The sequence below is a fragment of the Glycine soja genome, chromosome 4 (genome assembly GCF_004193775.1).
Source record: "Glycine soja cultivar W05 chromosome 4, ASM419377v2, whole genome shotgun sequence".
Classification (NCBI taxonomy): Eukaryota; Viridiplantae; Streptophyta; class Magnoliopsida; order Fabales; family Fabaceae; genus Glycine; species Glycine soja.
The window spans coordinates 50,835,317-50,853,325 of NC_041005.1; the positions used below are offsets into that span (position 1 = coordinate 50,835,317).

The following is an 18,009-nucleotide window of genomic DNA, read 5'->3' on the forward strand; positions in this document are numbered from 1 at the left end:
TAATACATATAAAAAAAAAATAGAACAACCAAATTTATTAGTTGGTTTGCATAAAAGCAGGCTAGCTAGTGTGTGTGGTTTTGGAGGATAACAACCACTTGGTGAAGTTTGGTAGTGTAGCTTGGTCTGCTCTATAGTGGTTTTGCGTGAAGTGAAGCAAATGTGACCATGTAAAATCGGGATAGTGTTTGGTGCCATCCATGCTCACAATATCATTTGGGGCTCTCACCAACTTGTCTTCTTTTGGGCATAGAAAGAACGCCAAGGACTTCCTCTCCTTGTACTTGTTCACCACTGCCCTATGGAGGCAACTTTTGTATCTCCCATTCGATAATGCCTACAAGACACAACAATTCCATGATTCCTCTTGTCTAATATTTAACCTCACACACATACATACAAGATCCAAATTATATATATCCACTGTGTTGCATCAACCCATCTCTACTCTCTTAATATATTATCAATACATACATTATAAGCGATCAATACAATCCAACCATTTAAATGGGTTGACCTATGGATTCAATCTATTTTGACATTTGTTCTCTAAGTAAATGAATCATTATAGAGTGATGACATAGCATATGATAAAAAAAAAGGATAAATACAGATATAAAGTGAGCTGATGTTAAAAAAAACGTGTGAAAAAATCATGACTCAAAATAATAATTTTTTTATCGATAAATATTTATAATTAATTTTTATTAGTAAGAGAGATAAAATCCTATCACTATTCTTTTCTTTTTCTTTCTTCGCCGTCTAATCAGTCTTATATCTTCTGTTACTCAAGATAATATAATGAAATGCATATACATATAGGACCTACCGTGAAGGTGTCTCCAATGTTCACTACAAATGCATCCAGACGAGGAGGAACCGTCTGCCATTTGTTGTCTGCAAATACATGAAGGCCTCCAACATGATCTTGGTGAAGTATGGTTAACGACGTTGGATCACAGTGTGGTCCTGTCCCGAGTGTGAGGCTCGGTTGTTGGCAAGATGGGTAATTGTTGCATCTCATGATAGAGCACCCTTCTTCAAACAAGTCCCTATAATGCAACCGATCCACGCCTAAGCTCATTGCCAATAGCTCTATCAGTTTCATTCCCAATTGCTTCATAGCTCCACAGTATTTCTGGAATGTCTCTCTGGGAAATCCACAACATGGGGAATATTCTTGTATATGGTTAGAGATCATCACGATTTGTCTTTCAATGTCATAGAAAGAGCAAGCCAAAATTCAAATAAATAATAAAATATATATAAAAAAGATTACTTTTAAAATTGATGCATGATATTATACCCATCCAAGCTAGTTGACAATCGAGGAGAGAAAGATACACGAGAAAGAAAAGACGAAATACGATAAAAAAAAAATGACATGATAAGAGAAAACTAAATGATAAGTATTAATAAGAAAAAGATATATATTATACCGTTTAGAACCGTTGTGGTTCACATCGATATCTATTTAACACATAATTTAGTTTTATTAACTTTTTTTTTTTGTAAATTTAAAATATCAATTATAAGTCATGTAAAGAGTAATTAAAAACATAAATACATGATATTATGAATCATTTAATAATTTCATGTAACAATTTCTCGTTAATTTTGTATTTACACTTTTGGAGTGTCCAAATATTATTTCTCAAAAAGGATGTTATAAAAATTAAATCAAGGTATTGGTCCATTACTAGTCTTACCCGGTTTGTTCAAAGTCTTCTCCTATGGTGGATTTGAAGTAGTTTGTTACAACAGGCTCTAAGGTGTTGTCATGGTATGGGAAAGAGAGGGTTTCCTTCCATGGCAATTGGGAGGAGAAGCGATGAGCATGTGCACCAGAGTAGCCCCACATGGAACCGGGTGTCTTATGAACACTCAATTTCCTATGAATTGGGAGCTTGAAGAAAGTGTCCATTTGATCATGTGCTTGACGAATGAGGTGTGGATCAACCCCGTGGTTGATCACTTGGAAGAAGCCATGTTTCAAGCAAGCTTCACTTATGAGCTTAGCAGCATGTTTTGTAGCCTCGTTTTCCCCTCTGAGAAAGCCATAAAGGTCCACCACTGGTGCTTGGAGCTCGTGTTGTGCATCCACCAAGTACTCCTTTGGCCAAATGAAATTGGTTGGCACGTGGGGCAGAACCTCTAGTTCACACCGCAAGAGACCACCTGAATCCATCGTCTCACGTTAATTGTGTTGTTTCAGTCAATTAAGGAAGGAATTAAGGAACTCTAGCTAGCTAACTAACACGTACAAAACCTATTGATCAAGTACTGAGCTTAAATATTAGACAAGGAAAAGACAGGGCACGTTATATTGGGCAATGCATATGGCATGTATTTATAGAGTTGGGGAGATAGAAAAATCAGTCGAAAACATTTTTTAAAAATAACTGTTAGAATATATGATATATATATATTCTATATTTGTGTATATCTCCTATTTTGATTATGTAATTAATCTTATGTATATTCTATCCATATTCTTAATTAATTAGTTTTCTACTTTCTAGGTTAATTAATGTTCTTATATATTGTATATATTCTCACGTTAACGATGAGAAAGCACGATTCAAACTCTTTTATGATATTAGTTTAGTTTTGATTTTAAAATCCTTAACAACCACCTCTCTTCCACCCTTTTTTATTCTCTTTCTGTTGTAATTTTCCATGGTCCATCAACCCAAATTCTATCCTGCTTTAACTATCACCAATGTCAAGTCTCTCATTCTCCTAACGTTGGCTGCGGAGCATGGCATATATCACTCTTGGGCGGCTTTATTCAAAGTTCTCGTTAGGGTTCATGATTTACATCACCACATCATTTTTCCTACGGTTTTCTACTTTCTAGTTAATTGGTTTTCTACTTTCTAGGCTAATTAATATTCTTCTATATTATATATATTTTTACGTTACTAATGAGAAAACACGATTCAAACTCTTTCAATAACCCCAAAAAAAATATAAACATTGAGCAAGATATATTTCGTAAGTGTTGCTGTTAAATTGATTTCACGGTCATGGTAGCGGCATTGACTACTACTTAATATTTTTTTACACAAATTATATTTTATAATGAACAGAATAACATTTTATTTTTATGTTCAAAATATATATATTTTTCCCTGTCCACCACGTTTGGCGTTGGGAGAGTTCGGGAGGTGGGGCGAAAAAGAAAACATGGATGCAGACTTGCAATCTTGCGTGTCATGTTTTTCATTATTTTGTATATATCACCCCAAATTAGGAAAACAAGATACGAATTATATTAAAATCTTTCTTTCACTTATATCTCTCAAACAAAGTAGTGTAATGAGAACATTATTTCATAGACACGATTTATCATTATTTATTAGGTATTAGAATTATTATTTGATACTGGTAAAATAATTTTAAAATTACGATATGTGAGGGTAAATAATTTAATTAAGTGTTTCTTTAATAATTTATTTTTATTCAAAAAATATTTTAAATATTAAAATATATCAAAACGGCTATTTAAAAGTCAAATGGTTTTTTTCTTTCCTTTTTTTGACGCTTCTATTACTAAATAATATTATTAAGATAACAAGATTTTAGTATTTTATGTAGAATCTAAATAAGCACGCCTCCATCCAATCACCCCATGCCTACTTAATAGCATTACAGTATTACTCTTAGCGTTTCTACCCAAATTAAAGGTATAATGTTTCAACTTTCAAGGATCTGGCAACAAACAAGATATCGATTTTCATCTACAAATCAAATTAAAACGATATTAAAGATGCTTGTAACGATAAAATAATAGCAAGGCTTTTTATGAGCGAAGCATAAAAGTAATCACATAAAAAAATACAATAACAAAAAATAGATAATTATTTGTAATGGAAAGACAAGGAATAAATAAAATTAACAAAATAGTTATTAGAGAAAGTGAATAAATTAGAAAATTAGAGGTTTTTGGGAAGAAAAGGTTTTATTTAAAAAGAATCTGCGTTCATACAACTTAAACAATGTAATACATATTTTATTACGATACGCAGAAGTGCATAACATTTGAAAATTAAATAGTTACGTAAATATTATGAATCGTTGTAAGAACTAAGAAGAAGAAAAAAACCAAGGAGAAAATATTTTTATTTTAATTAAGATAAATTTATTGAAAACCGAAGAAACTAATCTTAGAAAAAGATCATATATATGTTTATTTTATAAAAAAAAAAAACTCTTAAATTGTCTTTTGGTACGTTCCGACGTGTTAGTACATGACATTTTATTTCTGGCCAGTCACAATTATTTATGGTATCTAAAACTAAAATTTGAAATCGGATTTTGACTACTCCTCAAATTGCCCTTTTAAATCCAATTACGTGTAGTCAAAATCCGATCCGTGTTGGAATTTGGAAAGCATGCGTATACTCGTGTCATGTTGTAATGTTTTTTTATTATTGGAGACGGCAACTTTGGAAGAGACAACATGAAAAGCAAGAGAATTTTAATTTTAACACACTCACTTTATTTTCTCATCACTTCTCTCTTTCTATTTCAATTTCTTTTATATATCATGCCATTTATCACATTTATATACTAAATTTCTATTTATTTATTTTTTGTGTCCTCTCCTTTTATTCCTCAATCTGTTCTCTCCACTCATCTCGCATGAGGAAGCAAAGTTGAAGAGCAAAGCAAAACAACTTTAGGTGAAGATCCAATTACCAAATATAAACTGATTATATGCCACTCAGTGGCCCTAGCTAACTCTAATAGTTGGGCCTTGATGCTTAATAACTAGGTCAAAAAATACAAACACCGATTCGTATTCTAAGAGCTGGGCTAACATATTAGATCTACAGTGATTAGCTGCATTACTACATGTAGCTAGTTTAACTTGGATTGAATTGTCGAACGAAAAAATAAAAACACTTGGATCGAGTTAAAATATATGTTTTTTTCTACTTCTCTACTGAAAAGTTATGGGATATACAATGAGAATGTTTGAACTCAGCTTCACTACAGTGGAATTAATTAAATATAGGGGTAGTCACCATCTATCATTAAATATATCTATCTCACTTCTCTCTTTAATTAGCTATGCATAAAATTATTTATTAATGATTTTTTTAATTAATAATTCTTCGTTAATTCTTTATATTAGACTCAAAGACATATAAGATGCATGTATATTTGAGTAATATACTGAGCAATTTGAGAAGTAGGCGAGTATTTAGTTGAATAACTTATTAAACGCTATCACAAAAAAAAACTTAATCAAACACCTTTTCAATGTCCATAAATACTTATAGCAGAAAAAAAAATACAAAAATATGAGTTGAGCTTCTCACATAAGTTAAAAGCTAAGATGCATAAGTTAACTAACTTATTAAAAATTTCAATGTATTTTATATACTTATTTTCTTTTCTTATAAGTATTTATAAAAAAAAATATTCAAACAAAACTATGTGAAGTAAATTGATAAAAAAAAAAAACTTACTTTAATAAGTTATACTATATGTATTAGAATATTCCACAACCCAATTAGACTTAATGACTTATCCTCGTCAGTTATTTAGGGTACAGACAAAAAAGGTTCTAAAAATTCTAAGCTAAGCCTCCCTATGTATGCAATATTCTATTCATTATCTCTTGACTTTGGTTGTTACTAACTTGAGTACCTCAGTATGTCTCTCGCTCGCTGGGGAGTTTGTGCAGAAGACTACTATTTAAAGGTCTTGTTCATCCACCATTGAAGGTTGAACTCGCTGTCTTGAAAATCACAGGGTATGTGATCGATCTTTTCCCTTTAGATTGACTGAACACTAGAAAACTTATCAAGATTAATTTAAAAGAAAAACTTGAGTTATAATTATTTTTTTATATAAATTTGAATGAGCTCCCTGTTTTATTTTAGCTAAAATTTCATTACAAAGCTAAACTTAATATGAGCACAAAATATGCCCAATTAAGCCATATCACATCAAGTTAAACATAAATGGCGATATTTGTGATTTGAATAGAATTTAGTATATATCCATGTGTCCCCTACTACTTTATTTCTTGTAGTGGTGTTTGTTAGTACCAATACTACTTTACATTGAAGCTGTTCGGCTTGTAGTGTGGGAAATCAAGGTCGCCTACTCTTTCGTACTTTTTTAAGGCATTGTCCATGCATTAATATATGAATACAAGGATATATAAGTTGGATTAAATGGTTAAGAAAGAAGAAAAGAAGAAAAAAAAATGAAAGATTTCATCCTCTCTAGTAATAAAATTAAAAATTTAACAAATTAATATTTGTCTATTAAAAAAAAGTTAAGAATTTTTTACTAGTTATAATTTAAACAAGACCATCATCATATTGTTAGACTATAATGAAATTAATGTAAATCAGATCTTAATTACGGTCTCACATTATACAAGACTTCTCTCATTATGCTCAAACATAACAAATTCAAACCAGCCAAAGGAAAACACACAATAGTGTTTTTAATCCTACATCTAAAAGGTTGAAACAATAATTTCATCAACCTTACAAACTTCTAGCGGAGTTAAGAATAAATTGTACTAATATTCAACAAGCATAAAAAAAGTAAAAATAAAACAAACAAAAAGAAGCAGAAAGAAATTGGTTTCGAACTTTCTATGGACACCAAAATATATGAATATGTAGGACACACCGTTCTCTACAAAAAGATAAAACAATCCAAGGATATAAGAGGGTTGTCAATATCCTCCATCAGAGTTAAGTCCATGTCATGGTCAGACACCACATCCTTAACCACGGTTTCATCAACTTTAGGACCAACCCCTAAAGTGCAAGTCTCATGAGTGTTTCTCAAACCAGAATGAAGTACTCTTCGTGAACAATTATTATTATTGGGACTCACCGCTTTAACACTCTCTTTCCTCGTAGAAGGCAAAACAGAATGATGGTGAGAATTCGAATGAACTCCACTAACACTACTAACCTTGGAACTGTTGATCGTTATACCCAAATTAGCACTTCCACATTTGTCTCCGTTGAATCTTCTGCTGGGAGAGGGTGACCTAATTAGCGTCCTACTCTGCATGTTGGAAGCATAGTTAATAGTAACGGACCTCTCCGTATCCTTTCGGAAACTCTTCTGTCGTGTTAGGTTCGTTGGCGAATTTGATCGCACCCTTTTCTGTGGCATGGAAAACGACCCAACAGTATTTTGTGGTGGAGACTGCTTCAGTGTTGCTAAGTTGGGTTTGGGTGGTGAAGGGTTTATGTTTACAACCTTTCTATTAGGTTTAGTAGGTGGCATGAAGGAGAGAGAGGTGGAATCCCTGAGTGAGTTGATGCGAGTGATGATGTGAGGGTTGTCCTTGTAGCACGACCAGAGGAACTCGTTGGAGAAGGACCTGTCCTTGGAGCTCAAGGAAGAGGAAGCGGTGGAAAGGGAAGAGGCTGAGGAGATGGTGTTGGAAGTGGTGCATGTGAAGGATGAGATTGAGGAAGTAGAAGAGGTTGGAGAAGGTGGGGAGGGTGAGATTTTTGTTGAGGAGTAAAGGGTTGGTGGAAGTGGTGGAGCTTGAGAGATTGGAAGCTTGTCTTGAACATGGTTGAAGTTGAAGTGATGTTCTTGTTCTGGGGAGGGTTTGTATTCGGGCCTGCATTTGCTAACGCAGCAACCCATTATTTGGTTGAGAAATTAGAAACGAGGATATTGAAGTGGAATGGAAGAAGGGGAGTGAGTGGTTTATGTTTGATAAATGAAATTAGTTGCATTTGAAAAAAGGAAGGGAAAGTCAGGGAATGTCTTTTGCTTTTTGTGGTGTTGCTCTTTTGCTTTTTCAGAGGTGGTGTTATTTGAATTTGGGTACCGGGGACGGGTTCCGTTGGGTAACGGTTATATAATATATACCAACATGGTAGTGGTGGATAGTTCATAGTGGATACTATCATCACTCCTTGCTTTTGACCTTGATTAGGAATACCAAGTAGGAAGTAGGAAGTAATGGTAGGGTCTAAGTCTTCGTGTGCAATGCCACAACGTTTTGGGTCAATCACCAACTACGTATTTTATCTTAGAACTCAAACCAAACAAGGAATGATTATTTTTTCATATGTTTAAATTTAAGGAAATAGTTATTTTTAATTTTCACTAGCAAAAATGTTGCCGACCCAATTGAAATTTGACACCGACTCAAAAAAGAAAGGGAAAGAAAACAAAGGTTCCATTCTATCGTCGGGTAATAATGAAGAAAACAAAGGTTCCATTCTATCCTTCTAAGTTGATCGTTTATAAATTATACTGAAAAAGATTACATCAGATACGATAATGCATAATTGACAACCACAAAGGATGACATCATATCCCGCAATAACAACTAACCGTTGGATATAAGGAATTAATGTGTGTAAAATTAAAGTTAAAACTAAATTATTCAGATAATATTTAAATTTGATTAATGACAGAAATAATTGATCTGACTTTACTTATTTTTTAATTAAATTTTAAATTAATCAGAATTTTTTCTCTCTAATGAACCGAAAAATCAAGAAAAATAAATCTTAATCTGATCACTTACATAGCTTTCAATTTGCCTTTTGTTACACAACCAGCTCCGCCAGACAAGCACGAGTCAAGGCAATAATTAACACATCAACTTATATATGTAGTGAAACCGTAAACAAGGATACACATGTGTACACAAACATACCATATAGATACCCACTTGTAACTTATTGTGAGGTAGAGTCTGCGGAGGAAGAACTCAAGATGTCATTCACAACCCGCTTTAACACTTTTCCCCTTTTTGTAAGCACAACGGGTTTAAGGCCCCTTCATCCAAGTGGCAGTGCTTACTGCAACAGTAGTAGATTTGGAGTCCCCATTTTGCAGTGATTCTGTTGTGTTGGCATGGCCCTGATTCCGTGATTTTCTTGAATCCGTTTCGGCATCCTTTCTAGCTAGCTTGCTTTCCAATTGTATTCGGCACCTTCTATATACACTTTCGTTTTTGCTAACTGCACCCCTTTCTCCTTCTTATATTTTTACTACCAAATTTATCCATTTAAACTCTTATCTTACACCCTTCACGGTTTGTTGGTCTTTAAAATCTTAATTTTCACCCATATTCATTATCTAATATTATATTTTTCATCAATATTATACGTACTATTGTATGTTTCCCTCCACGTAATGTGTTTCAAGGTAAGTTTATCACTAACTTCATCTATTGTAGTGTGTAAATCAAACTTGGATTTTTTAAGAGAAACTTAGAAAACATACCTTGCAAAGCAAAGCTTTTGATGGTGGCTCCTCACATTGTGTTGTTCATCGACAATATACATTTTTAGCCTCTTAACTTTAGGTCTTTAGTGTATTAATAATTGTGTTGCATATGTATATTTATGATTAAATCATACAAAAATTGTTAGATTTTCCCCTCTTTTATTGCTCCTTTCTGTGTGAATAATTTAGAATTTTAGTATCATCTAAGTTTTTGTCTACTAGGTGTCTAAACTAGTGAATTTATACTGTTTTTATGGTGTATTTGTTGCAAAAACATAAAAGAAAGCTTGGAAGAGAAGTTGAAGATCTGAAGACTCTCGCTCAACGCACAACACTTGCTCAGCATGCAGCACTCGCTCAGCGCACAAAAATCACATGCAGACGCCAGATACCATGTGAAGGCGTGCTTAGCATGAGTCGCGCGCTAAGCGCGTGACCACTAACTCACTCGCTAAGCACAATGGTCTCACTTAGCGTGAGATTGCGTAAATTTTAAACTAACTTCACCTATAAAAAGAGGAGGAAGCAAAGGAAAAATATACACTAAGACACAAAGCTCTATATTGAATACCCACGAAATTAGAGTTTCCCAAATAGGAGAAACCAACCTTTATGGGTCATTTCTTCCCTCCATCTCCATTCTTCTCATTCTTCTTCTCTCCCCATCAACCCCTTGCAATTGTAAACTTTCTCATGACAATGAAAGACTAAACTCCCCAATGTTTGGAGCCTAACAACCAAACACTCGTGATGTAATTTCTTTCCTACTATCTATTTAATGTTATTTTAATTATTAGTCTCTTTTTTGTGTTTAATTTCATTGATTGTAGTCTGATCACTCATATTCATGGTATGTTTTAAGGGTTTAGGCAATGGAAAATGCTATTCTCTTCAGAACTGGGAAATGACATCTAAATGATTCATATATAGGAATATAATGATATTATTTAGCCTATCTCATGCATCTCTGTTCATAATACAATTTAACTAGTTTATTCTCTTAAAACATTAGGAAAGGGATCAAATAAATTAGACTTTTTCACTTGAGGGATCATGATTAGAGTAATTGAGTAAATGTATGTGATAATTGAAATAATATTAAATAGAGAAAAATAATTAACATTACATTGAGAGTAGTTTGGTAAGTTAAGCTCCAACATATTCGCATTCTGAATCAACTTTTGCATTACAATTTCAAAGTGTTTGTTTTTCTTTGCTCTTGCCTATTTTAGATAATTAGTTTAATTTTATGTCAATTTATCTTTAATATTTCATCTCTTAAATCTTTAATTGATTAATCACTTAAAAATTGAGAATTCATCCATCTAAGTACCAATAAAGTCTTTGTATACTCGACACTCGAACATTTTACTTTATTGCTTAGGATAATTTGGTGTACTTGTTAATCGTTCAACATGTGTCTTTCAACTCTTTGTCTCAAATAAGTGTGTGCACATGTCAACGATTGTTGTGATGACTCATTAAGGTATTATGACTTTTAGAAATGTCTTTTTGAAACAACATATATCAATACATACCATTTTCAAAATAGCATAATTATCTAATTTTTCATTGTTAGCTAATTAAGAAATTAAATAATATCTAAATTATGTAAAATTTCTCACCAAATTAATTAAGGAAGAATGGATACTCTTAATTGATTTGGTTTATGTATGTCTACAAAGTTAGTTTTGAAAGCTTATAATTTACAAAGAACGACGGATCTAAAATAATATTTTATTTAAGAAGGTTCAATCTTTAAAAAATTTGAGTCATTATCGCGTTTTAAAAATGATAAATAAAATATGTTGCATCATTATGCAGATGCCGGAGGTGCAGCTAGCATGAATGTGCTATGAACTATGACAGCACAAAAGAGTGAAAAGACTTCTTCCGTTCCTCCTTATAAATTCTAGTTTTTACATGATTGGCTTCGGCATCAAAACATAATAGAATCAAATCAACACTAGCTTCAAAACTTTGATCTTTCTCGTCATATCATCTCTGAGCCACATGAAAATGGAGTATATGGAATCCAAACCATGTCAGGAATTCCACCACAAAGAGGACTCGATTCCCAGGAAAAAAGAAGGAAGAAATGTAAAAGCATTGTTTTTAATATTTTATTTTATCATGTCATCAACGATCACAAGTTATGCTTCCTTTTTCACCCCCAAAAGAAAATTATGTCCCTTTTTCTTTGGAATGTATATCTACAGGGTTTCCTTTTTTAAGATAGTTCCGTGAAGGCTTGTATGTTGTATCAACCCATCTTTTTTCAAAGATTATTTTTCTACCAGATTTAAACTAGAGACTTTTTCTATGAAAATATTCCTATATATATACATTCTTATCATGCGAACTAACTCTAGACCATCCTTTACTATTTATGTCCTTCAATAACATTTATATGCAATTCTACCGGCCAGATTATGTGGCCTTGTGGGTTTTGGTTGGTCTCCTTGCGGCACTACAAATTGCATGCATTTTGTGGACAATCCATGAATTAGGAGTCAGTCCCCAGTAATTTTTAATTTAGTGCAGTCAAAGGTTAAGGAAATACCAGTGCATTACACTAGTTTGCTTGTACGTTGGATCTATTTTGGAAAAATATTAATATCATATTTTTAATATATCTTTTATCCATAAGAAGTAATAATAGTTTTCAATAGCTTATGCGTATTATTCAATAAGTTACACCCGTTAGTTCTTTAATACATATTTATTGTTATCGGTTTGAATTTATCAAAATTTACAAAAAGATTATAAATTTTAGTTTTTATGATAAGTATTTTACTCATAATTTCATGAATTTAAACAAATTATGAAAATGTAAAATCTGTTAAAAAGTTATTATACTAAAAAGTGTATCATTAACATTTTTATTGAATGTTCAATTAATTATCAACACAGAAGTCATTATTTTCTAACAAATAAAATTATAATGTTCGGACTTTATATATAAAGGAATAAAGAGGTATAGTGACTAATTATTGATAGCTAGTGTAGAGAAAAGTAAAAATAAAATAACTAATAGAGCTAGAAGTAAATGGAGAATATATATATATATATATATATATAAAAGGATTGACATATAGACTGTATGTCATTTATATTTGTAATAATTAAAACTAATATAGATTGGTCGGTATGAAAATTTGAACAATTGTGAGATTTTCATAAAACTCACAACTCACAAGTTTATTTGTGTTTATGGATAAATTATCATTTTGATCCTTAAATATATAAGATAATTTAGTTTTTGAAAGAACAAAAATTTTTATTTAATTATATTTTTAAATATATAAAAAGTATAACAAATATATCATATCATATAATCTAATGATAAATTAATTTGTAAATTTTACAACTTAGTTTTAAGTTACTCCTTAAATGTTAAAATAGCTTTATAAAAACTAAATGGTAGAACATAATTATCTTACTTTTTATATATTGATGGACTAAATTAAAATTTTCATTTTTTTCTTGAATTAAATTATCACCAATTTACACCATCAATTACCATAATAGTCATTTATCCTTCTTTCTTTTAACTTTTAAATAAAAAGAAATATTGTTGTTTGTCAGAAAATTTGTTGTCAAAAAACTATACGATACGAAACATACTTCCTTAACTTTTATTGGAGAATATTATTAAAAAAATAAAACTAGAAAAATTGATGAAAATCAACTCCACAATCTTGGTACCTGATATTTGTCTATTGAAATTAGTACCGAATATAAATTTTTTTCAAGGAACTAAAAAAGTGTACATATATTAATGTTTTTTGGTACTATAAATAGCTGAACTCTAGTAATAAATTACAACACTCTGTTATTCCTTATTCAAGCATCAAGCATCAAGCAGGAATATTACAACAATTTCCCTCCCCACCATCATATCTGTAAAGCAGAAAGAACACTAGGAAGCTGTGCTTATTTCATTTGCCAGTTGCAAAGAGAGTACCCTTTGATTAGTTTCCATAATTGGCTGCAAAACAAATGAAATAAAAATCAATACATTAGTACCACCCAGTAAATGGATTAGAAGCTAGACACAATTAATCATGAACATATACATCTCAATTGGGCAATCGTAAAGTAACAACGTACAAAAAACAAAAATCACTGACATATAACATCAATGAAACATAAAAAGCCAATTAGTTATTACCTGAACCATACACAGCCTTTTTGGTCTTGGTCTTGGTCTTGGTCTTGGAGCACTTATCACAGATGCATTGGAGAAAACAGCTACACACCATTTTCTTGACACACTTTCTCTTTGCAGGAATCACAGTTGCATGATCCCTGGATTTATTTAAGGACTCTGTTCTAACGGGAACAATAATTTTCTCCTTATTATTTGGCTGATCAGGTTCCACGTTTATGTCATACTCAGCAACCCCTTGGCAACACAACCCCACCCCTCTCATCTCTCCCACAATTCTAGTGAACAACCCCTACGCTATTGCCAACTCCCACGGTGTTAATTAAATAAGCAACCACTTTAGTTAAATAATAGTTTGTTTAAAAAGGAAAGAATAATGTGAATGGGGTTAAGGAGAGAAGCTCTGGCCGGGCACTCTAAGTTTGTTAGGACAAAAAGAAGGTGAGAGGAAAGAAAATAGAAAAGAAAAAAAAATATAAGGAAGTATTTTTTTTTTCTTTGCTTGGAGAGAAAATGAAGAAAAAATTTGATTTTTAAAAATAAAAATTTATATTTTTCTTTCTTTCATTTTTTTTTTCAATTCAAATGTTAAACATGTAATCCAACAAGTTTGAAGTAAATTCTTACATCGAATATAAATAAAAAGTTGATCATCATAGAAGTAGAAATAAAAATTATAAATTTAAGTTTTAAGATTTTAAATTAAAATATAATATCAAATTCACTTATGTAATTTGTTAAATTATTCATTGTTTAAATCTCTTATATATTTGTTCCCTCGATTGCATACTAAAACTTTTTCTTCTATCTAACTAAAGGGAACATAAGTGCCCTAATAACAACCAAAGTTATTTTGGATATACAAATTAAAGAATCAAAATTTCTTTAGTCAAGATAATAATTGCGAAATATGAACTAATTTGATAGTTAATTTTAACTAATAAATGGGTGTAATTTCTTTACTTTATTATTGTTTTTAAGGAAATAATGAAGAAATTAACATGTTTACTATTTTCAATTAGCAGAATTCATAAGAATAAGATTTTAAGTGCTTTAGAGGAAAAATTGATGTAAAAACTGAAAGAAAAAACCTTGAAGAAAAATTAAAGAAGTGGACAGCTCGCTTAGTGCACCACCCAAGCTTAGCGTGTGTCCGTGCTTAGCGCACGAAAAAGCCCACAACGAAGTCCAAAGGCACCCTTAGCGCGAAAGCCCGCGCTAAACACGAAGTTAGCGTGAACAGTAAGTTATCCGGTGATATAAGGAGGAAGAAACCGAAGGAAAAGACACAATCTCATAACAACTCACACATTGGGTCTATCCCTTAAGGGAAACCTTCTTTCTTAGTTATTCCCCTTTTGCTTGTTACTAGTAATGCAATCTCAATTTCTATTATTTTTTCCTGTTTTTCATTTTTATTGTGTGGTTTGGTCATCCATTCATATGTTTTTAGGGGTTATTCATTGGGAGATGGTAATGTCTAAAGAACTTGGGAAAGGGTATTTCAACATTGCATTTCTAAGGATAGAGTGACTTTGTTGAACCTTTGCATACATTTTTATACTTAATGTTGCTTATTATTTCATCTTTGTAAAGGAAATTAGGAGAGAGAATGCATAAGTTAGACTCTTCAGCGTGAGGTATCCAAGTTAAGCATAAAACCATTAATATTACATCAAGGGTACTTAGGTATGTTAGACCCCAACATTATTAGATCCTGAACTTTTCTTTTGCATTTATGCTATTGTTTAATTTTTTTATTATCTTTTTCTTTTACCCTTTTTATCCTCAAATTTCATATTTACAATTTCTTTTATCTTTTACTCCTTTTATGGCTTATAATTTTTTTATTATTTTTTTATTGTGTGGTTTGGTCATCCATTCATATGTTTTTAGGGGTTATTCATTGGGAGATGGTAATGTCTAAAGAACTTGGGAAAGGGTATTTCAACATTGCATTTCTAAGGATAGAGTGACTTTGTTGAACCTTTGCATACATTTTTATACTTAATGTTGCTTATTATTTCATCTTTGTAAAGGAAATTAGGAGAGAGAATGCATAAGTTAGACTCTTCAGCGTGAGGTATCCAAGTTAAGCATAAAACCATTAATATTACATCAAGGGTACTTAGGTATGTTAGACCCCAACATTATTAGATCCTGAACTTTTCTTTTGCATTTATGCTATTGTTTAATTTTTTTATTATCTTTTTCTTTTACCCTTTTTATCCTCAAATTTCATATTTACAATTTCTTTTATCTTTTACTCCTTTTATGGCTTATAAATTGAGTATTTACCAACACAAGTACAAATAAAGTCTATGTGAATTCGACACTTAAACTTCCATTTTAATCTTTAATACTTATGATAAAATTGATACATTTGTCGATGATTAACACAAGAGAGTCTCTTAATTACGTATTTTTTGATTAATAAAAAATTTCTTTCAATCATTTCAAAAGTATTTTTATTTTATCTTTATGTATACATAATTTTCTCAATTGTCAAATGTTTTTAATTGATCTATTTTTTTTTTGTCTCATGCAGTATTTTATATAATCTGCAAGATAGAATACCTTTTTTAATAGAGTCATAAAATGTAGTACTGATTGTCCGCTAGGAAAAACACCACACAGAGAAAAAGAACAGAATAACCACATATGAAAATTATGACGAAGTAAACATGACATGTAGCAGCTTACGTCAATTATTTAACATCGAGAAAGAAAAATGTGATAGGAATATATATATTTTTTAAAATAAAACTCGGTATGTTGCCGGTGTGCTGTAGGAATCAACCACAAGTAGACGCCATTTTTTCATCCTCAACAAGATCATTTTTTTTATGCTCAATTACTTATAAGAAATTTACTTTTACAATGTATCCCTATTTAATATTTAAAAAATATTAAAATTATAGGAGAAATCTCTAAAATTACTCCCTTCAATATCTCTTTTATCCAATAGTGTGATATTCGGATAAAATTACTTCCTTCCATATCTCATTTTAAAAAAAAATTCTTTTAATTTTTTAACAGAAATTATTTTTACTTGATTATACTAAAAAATGTTAGGATGAGAAAATGGTGTACACACTTCAATCTAAGAAGTAAAATAATAGGCCAAGGCAAAAAAAAAGTCACATATCTCTCTTTTAACGAAACGAGTGAAAATTTGAATATTTATTATATACACAAAATATTATCTTATTCCACTTTATCATTTTTTGGGGATTTTAGATGTGATTCTTTAAGAAGAATAAATTAACTTATCTAATGACTTTTAAGATAATTTAATGACATACCGATAAAATAAATAAATACTTCATGTGTCTCAAAATAAAAATTGTCTTAGATTATTTAATATAAATCAAGAAAAAATAATAAATAAATTAATAATAATTTTATAAAATTAATCTTATATCATCATTAATTTATTTATAAATTTTATTATTTATCATTAATATTATAAATGATATAAATGAAAAAATAATAATTAATGTTAAATTAAAAAAATAATAATAAGTATTTTAGTGTATAAGGACTAATTAACGATAAGAAACTTTAGACATGAACTATTATATGCAACCATGGAGAAACCCATCAAATGCTTCACCGGTGGTCCACTAAATAAAGTGGCTACAATAGTTTATTTTTTAATTGAAAATAAAATTCAAATATGAAATGACTAATATACCCCTCTTGTAAAATGTAAAGTGACCACTGAGCTCCCATTGCCTTCTTCCTTCCAATTCCAAACCACGATGTTCCCTCCTTCTCCAATGCGTAACCCACAGCTTCTATTTTTCTGAACCAATTTTTTATGCAACAAAACGCCATTTTATTTCTATGGCAACAACAAACATATCAACAGGGTTCCACAAGTTGCTATCGACGGGAAGAGAAATTCATAGTGGCCGGAGGAACATCCAACGCAGTTGCAATTTTCCAAAACAAATTATGAACCCTTACGTAGTCCCAAATCGCGATTCCGCTCTACTACTAGACCATTTATACTCCATCAGTGTAAACAGTATTTTCAAGAGATCAATTATTTTAGAAAATTAGATAAATAAAAACTGAATCTGGCACCAACATAAATCAAATCCTGTGAATTCATAAACCTATTTTTTTGGGCAAATTTGTTTCTGATTTGTGCTTTTATCGATTTTTGTTATTATAAAAGTTAGAGGTTTGTCGTTATCATCCGACGCGGCAAAGGATTTTCGGCACGGTGTAGGCCGGTGGGCCGCAGATGCTGAGCCTCGCCGCCATGTTAACAGGCCTCATGTTTTCGCCTTCAAAAATGAGGCACACGTCTAGTTGCTCTTGTGATTCAATGAGTTTGATTTTGATCCTCTAACTACTCTACACTTAGGGACCGAAGCAGAAGATTAATTTTATGGGAGCCAAGCTACATTGTAAATATATAAAAAAAAAAATAATCATAACACACTATCTGGAGCTAAATTATAAATAAATAAACAAACATAATAATATTTTATGTGATACCCTAACTTAATAAGTTTTTATTTTTTATTTTAAAAACAACAAACAATTTTAAAAATAAAAAATAAAATTTCCTTCAT

At 31.1% G+C, this 18,009-nt stretch overlaps 3 protein-coding genes across 3 annotated transcripts; all 3 read right to left on the reverse strand.

Annotated features, from left to right (window-relative positions):
• LOC114410918 (gibberellin 20 oxidase 2-like) lies at nucleotides 1–1,201 on the reverse strand. The gene is made up of 2 exons (XM_028374815.1): nucleotides 830–1,201; nucleotides 1–337 (listed from the first exon to the last, which is right to left on the reverse strand). The coding sequence occupies exons 1-2, from the start codon at nucleotides 1,199–1,201 to the stop codon at nucleotides 62–64; spliced, it is 648 nt and encodes a 215-aa protein (XP_028230616.1). The 3' UTR covers nucleotides 1–61.
• A 504-nt stretch (nucleotides 1,202–1,705) lies between these two features.
• LOC114410919 (gibberellin 20 oxidase 2-like) lies at nucleotides 1,706–2,305 on the reverse strand. Its single transcript, XM_028374816.1, has one exon. The coding sequence runs from the start codon at nucleotides 2,186–2,188 to the stop codon at nucleotides 1,706–1,708; it is 483 nt and encodes a 160-aa protein (XP_028230617.1). The 5' UTR covers nucleotides 2,189–2,305.
• A 4,058-nt stretch (nucleotides 2,306–6,363) lies between these two features.
• LOC114410375 (uncharacterized serine-rich protein C215.13-like) lies at nucleotides 6,364–8,047 on the reverse strand. Its single transcript, XM_028374301.1, has one exon. It carries the CDS (start codon nucleotides 7,645–7,647, stop codon nucleotides 6,670–6,672), a length of 978 nt encoding a protein of 325 aa, XP_028230102.1. The 5' UTR covers nucleotides 7,648–8,047; the 3' UTR covers nucleotides 6,364–6,669.
• Between the last annotated feature and the right edge of the window lie 9,962 nt (nucleotides 8,048–18,009).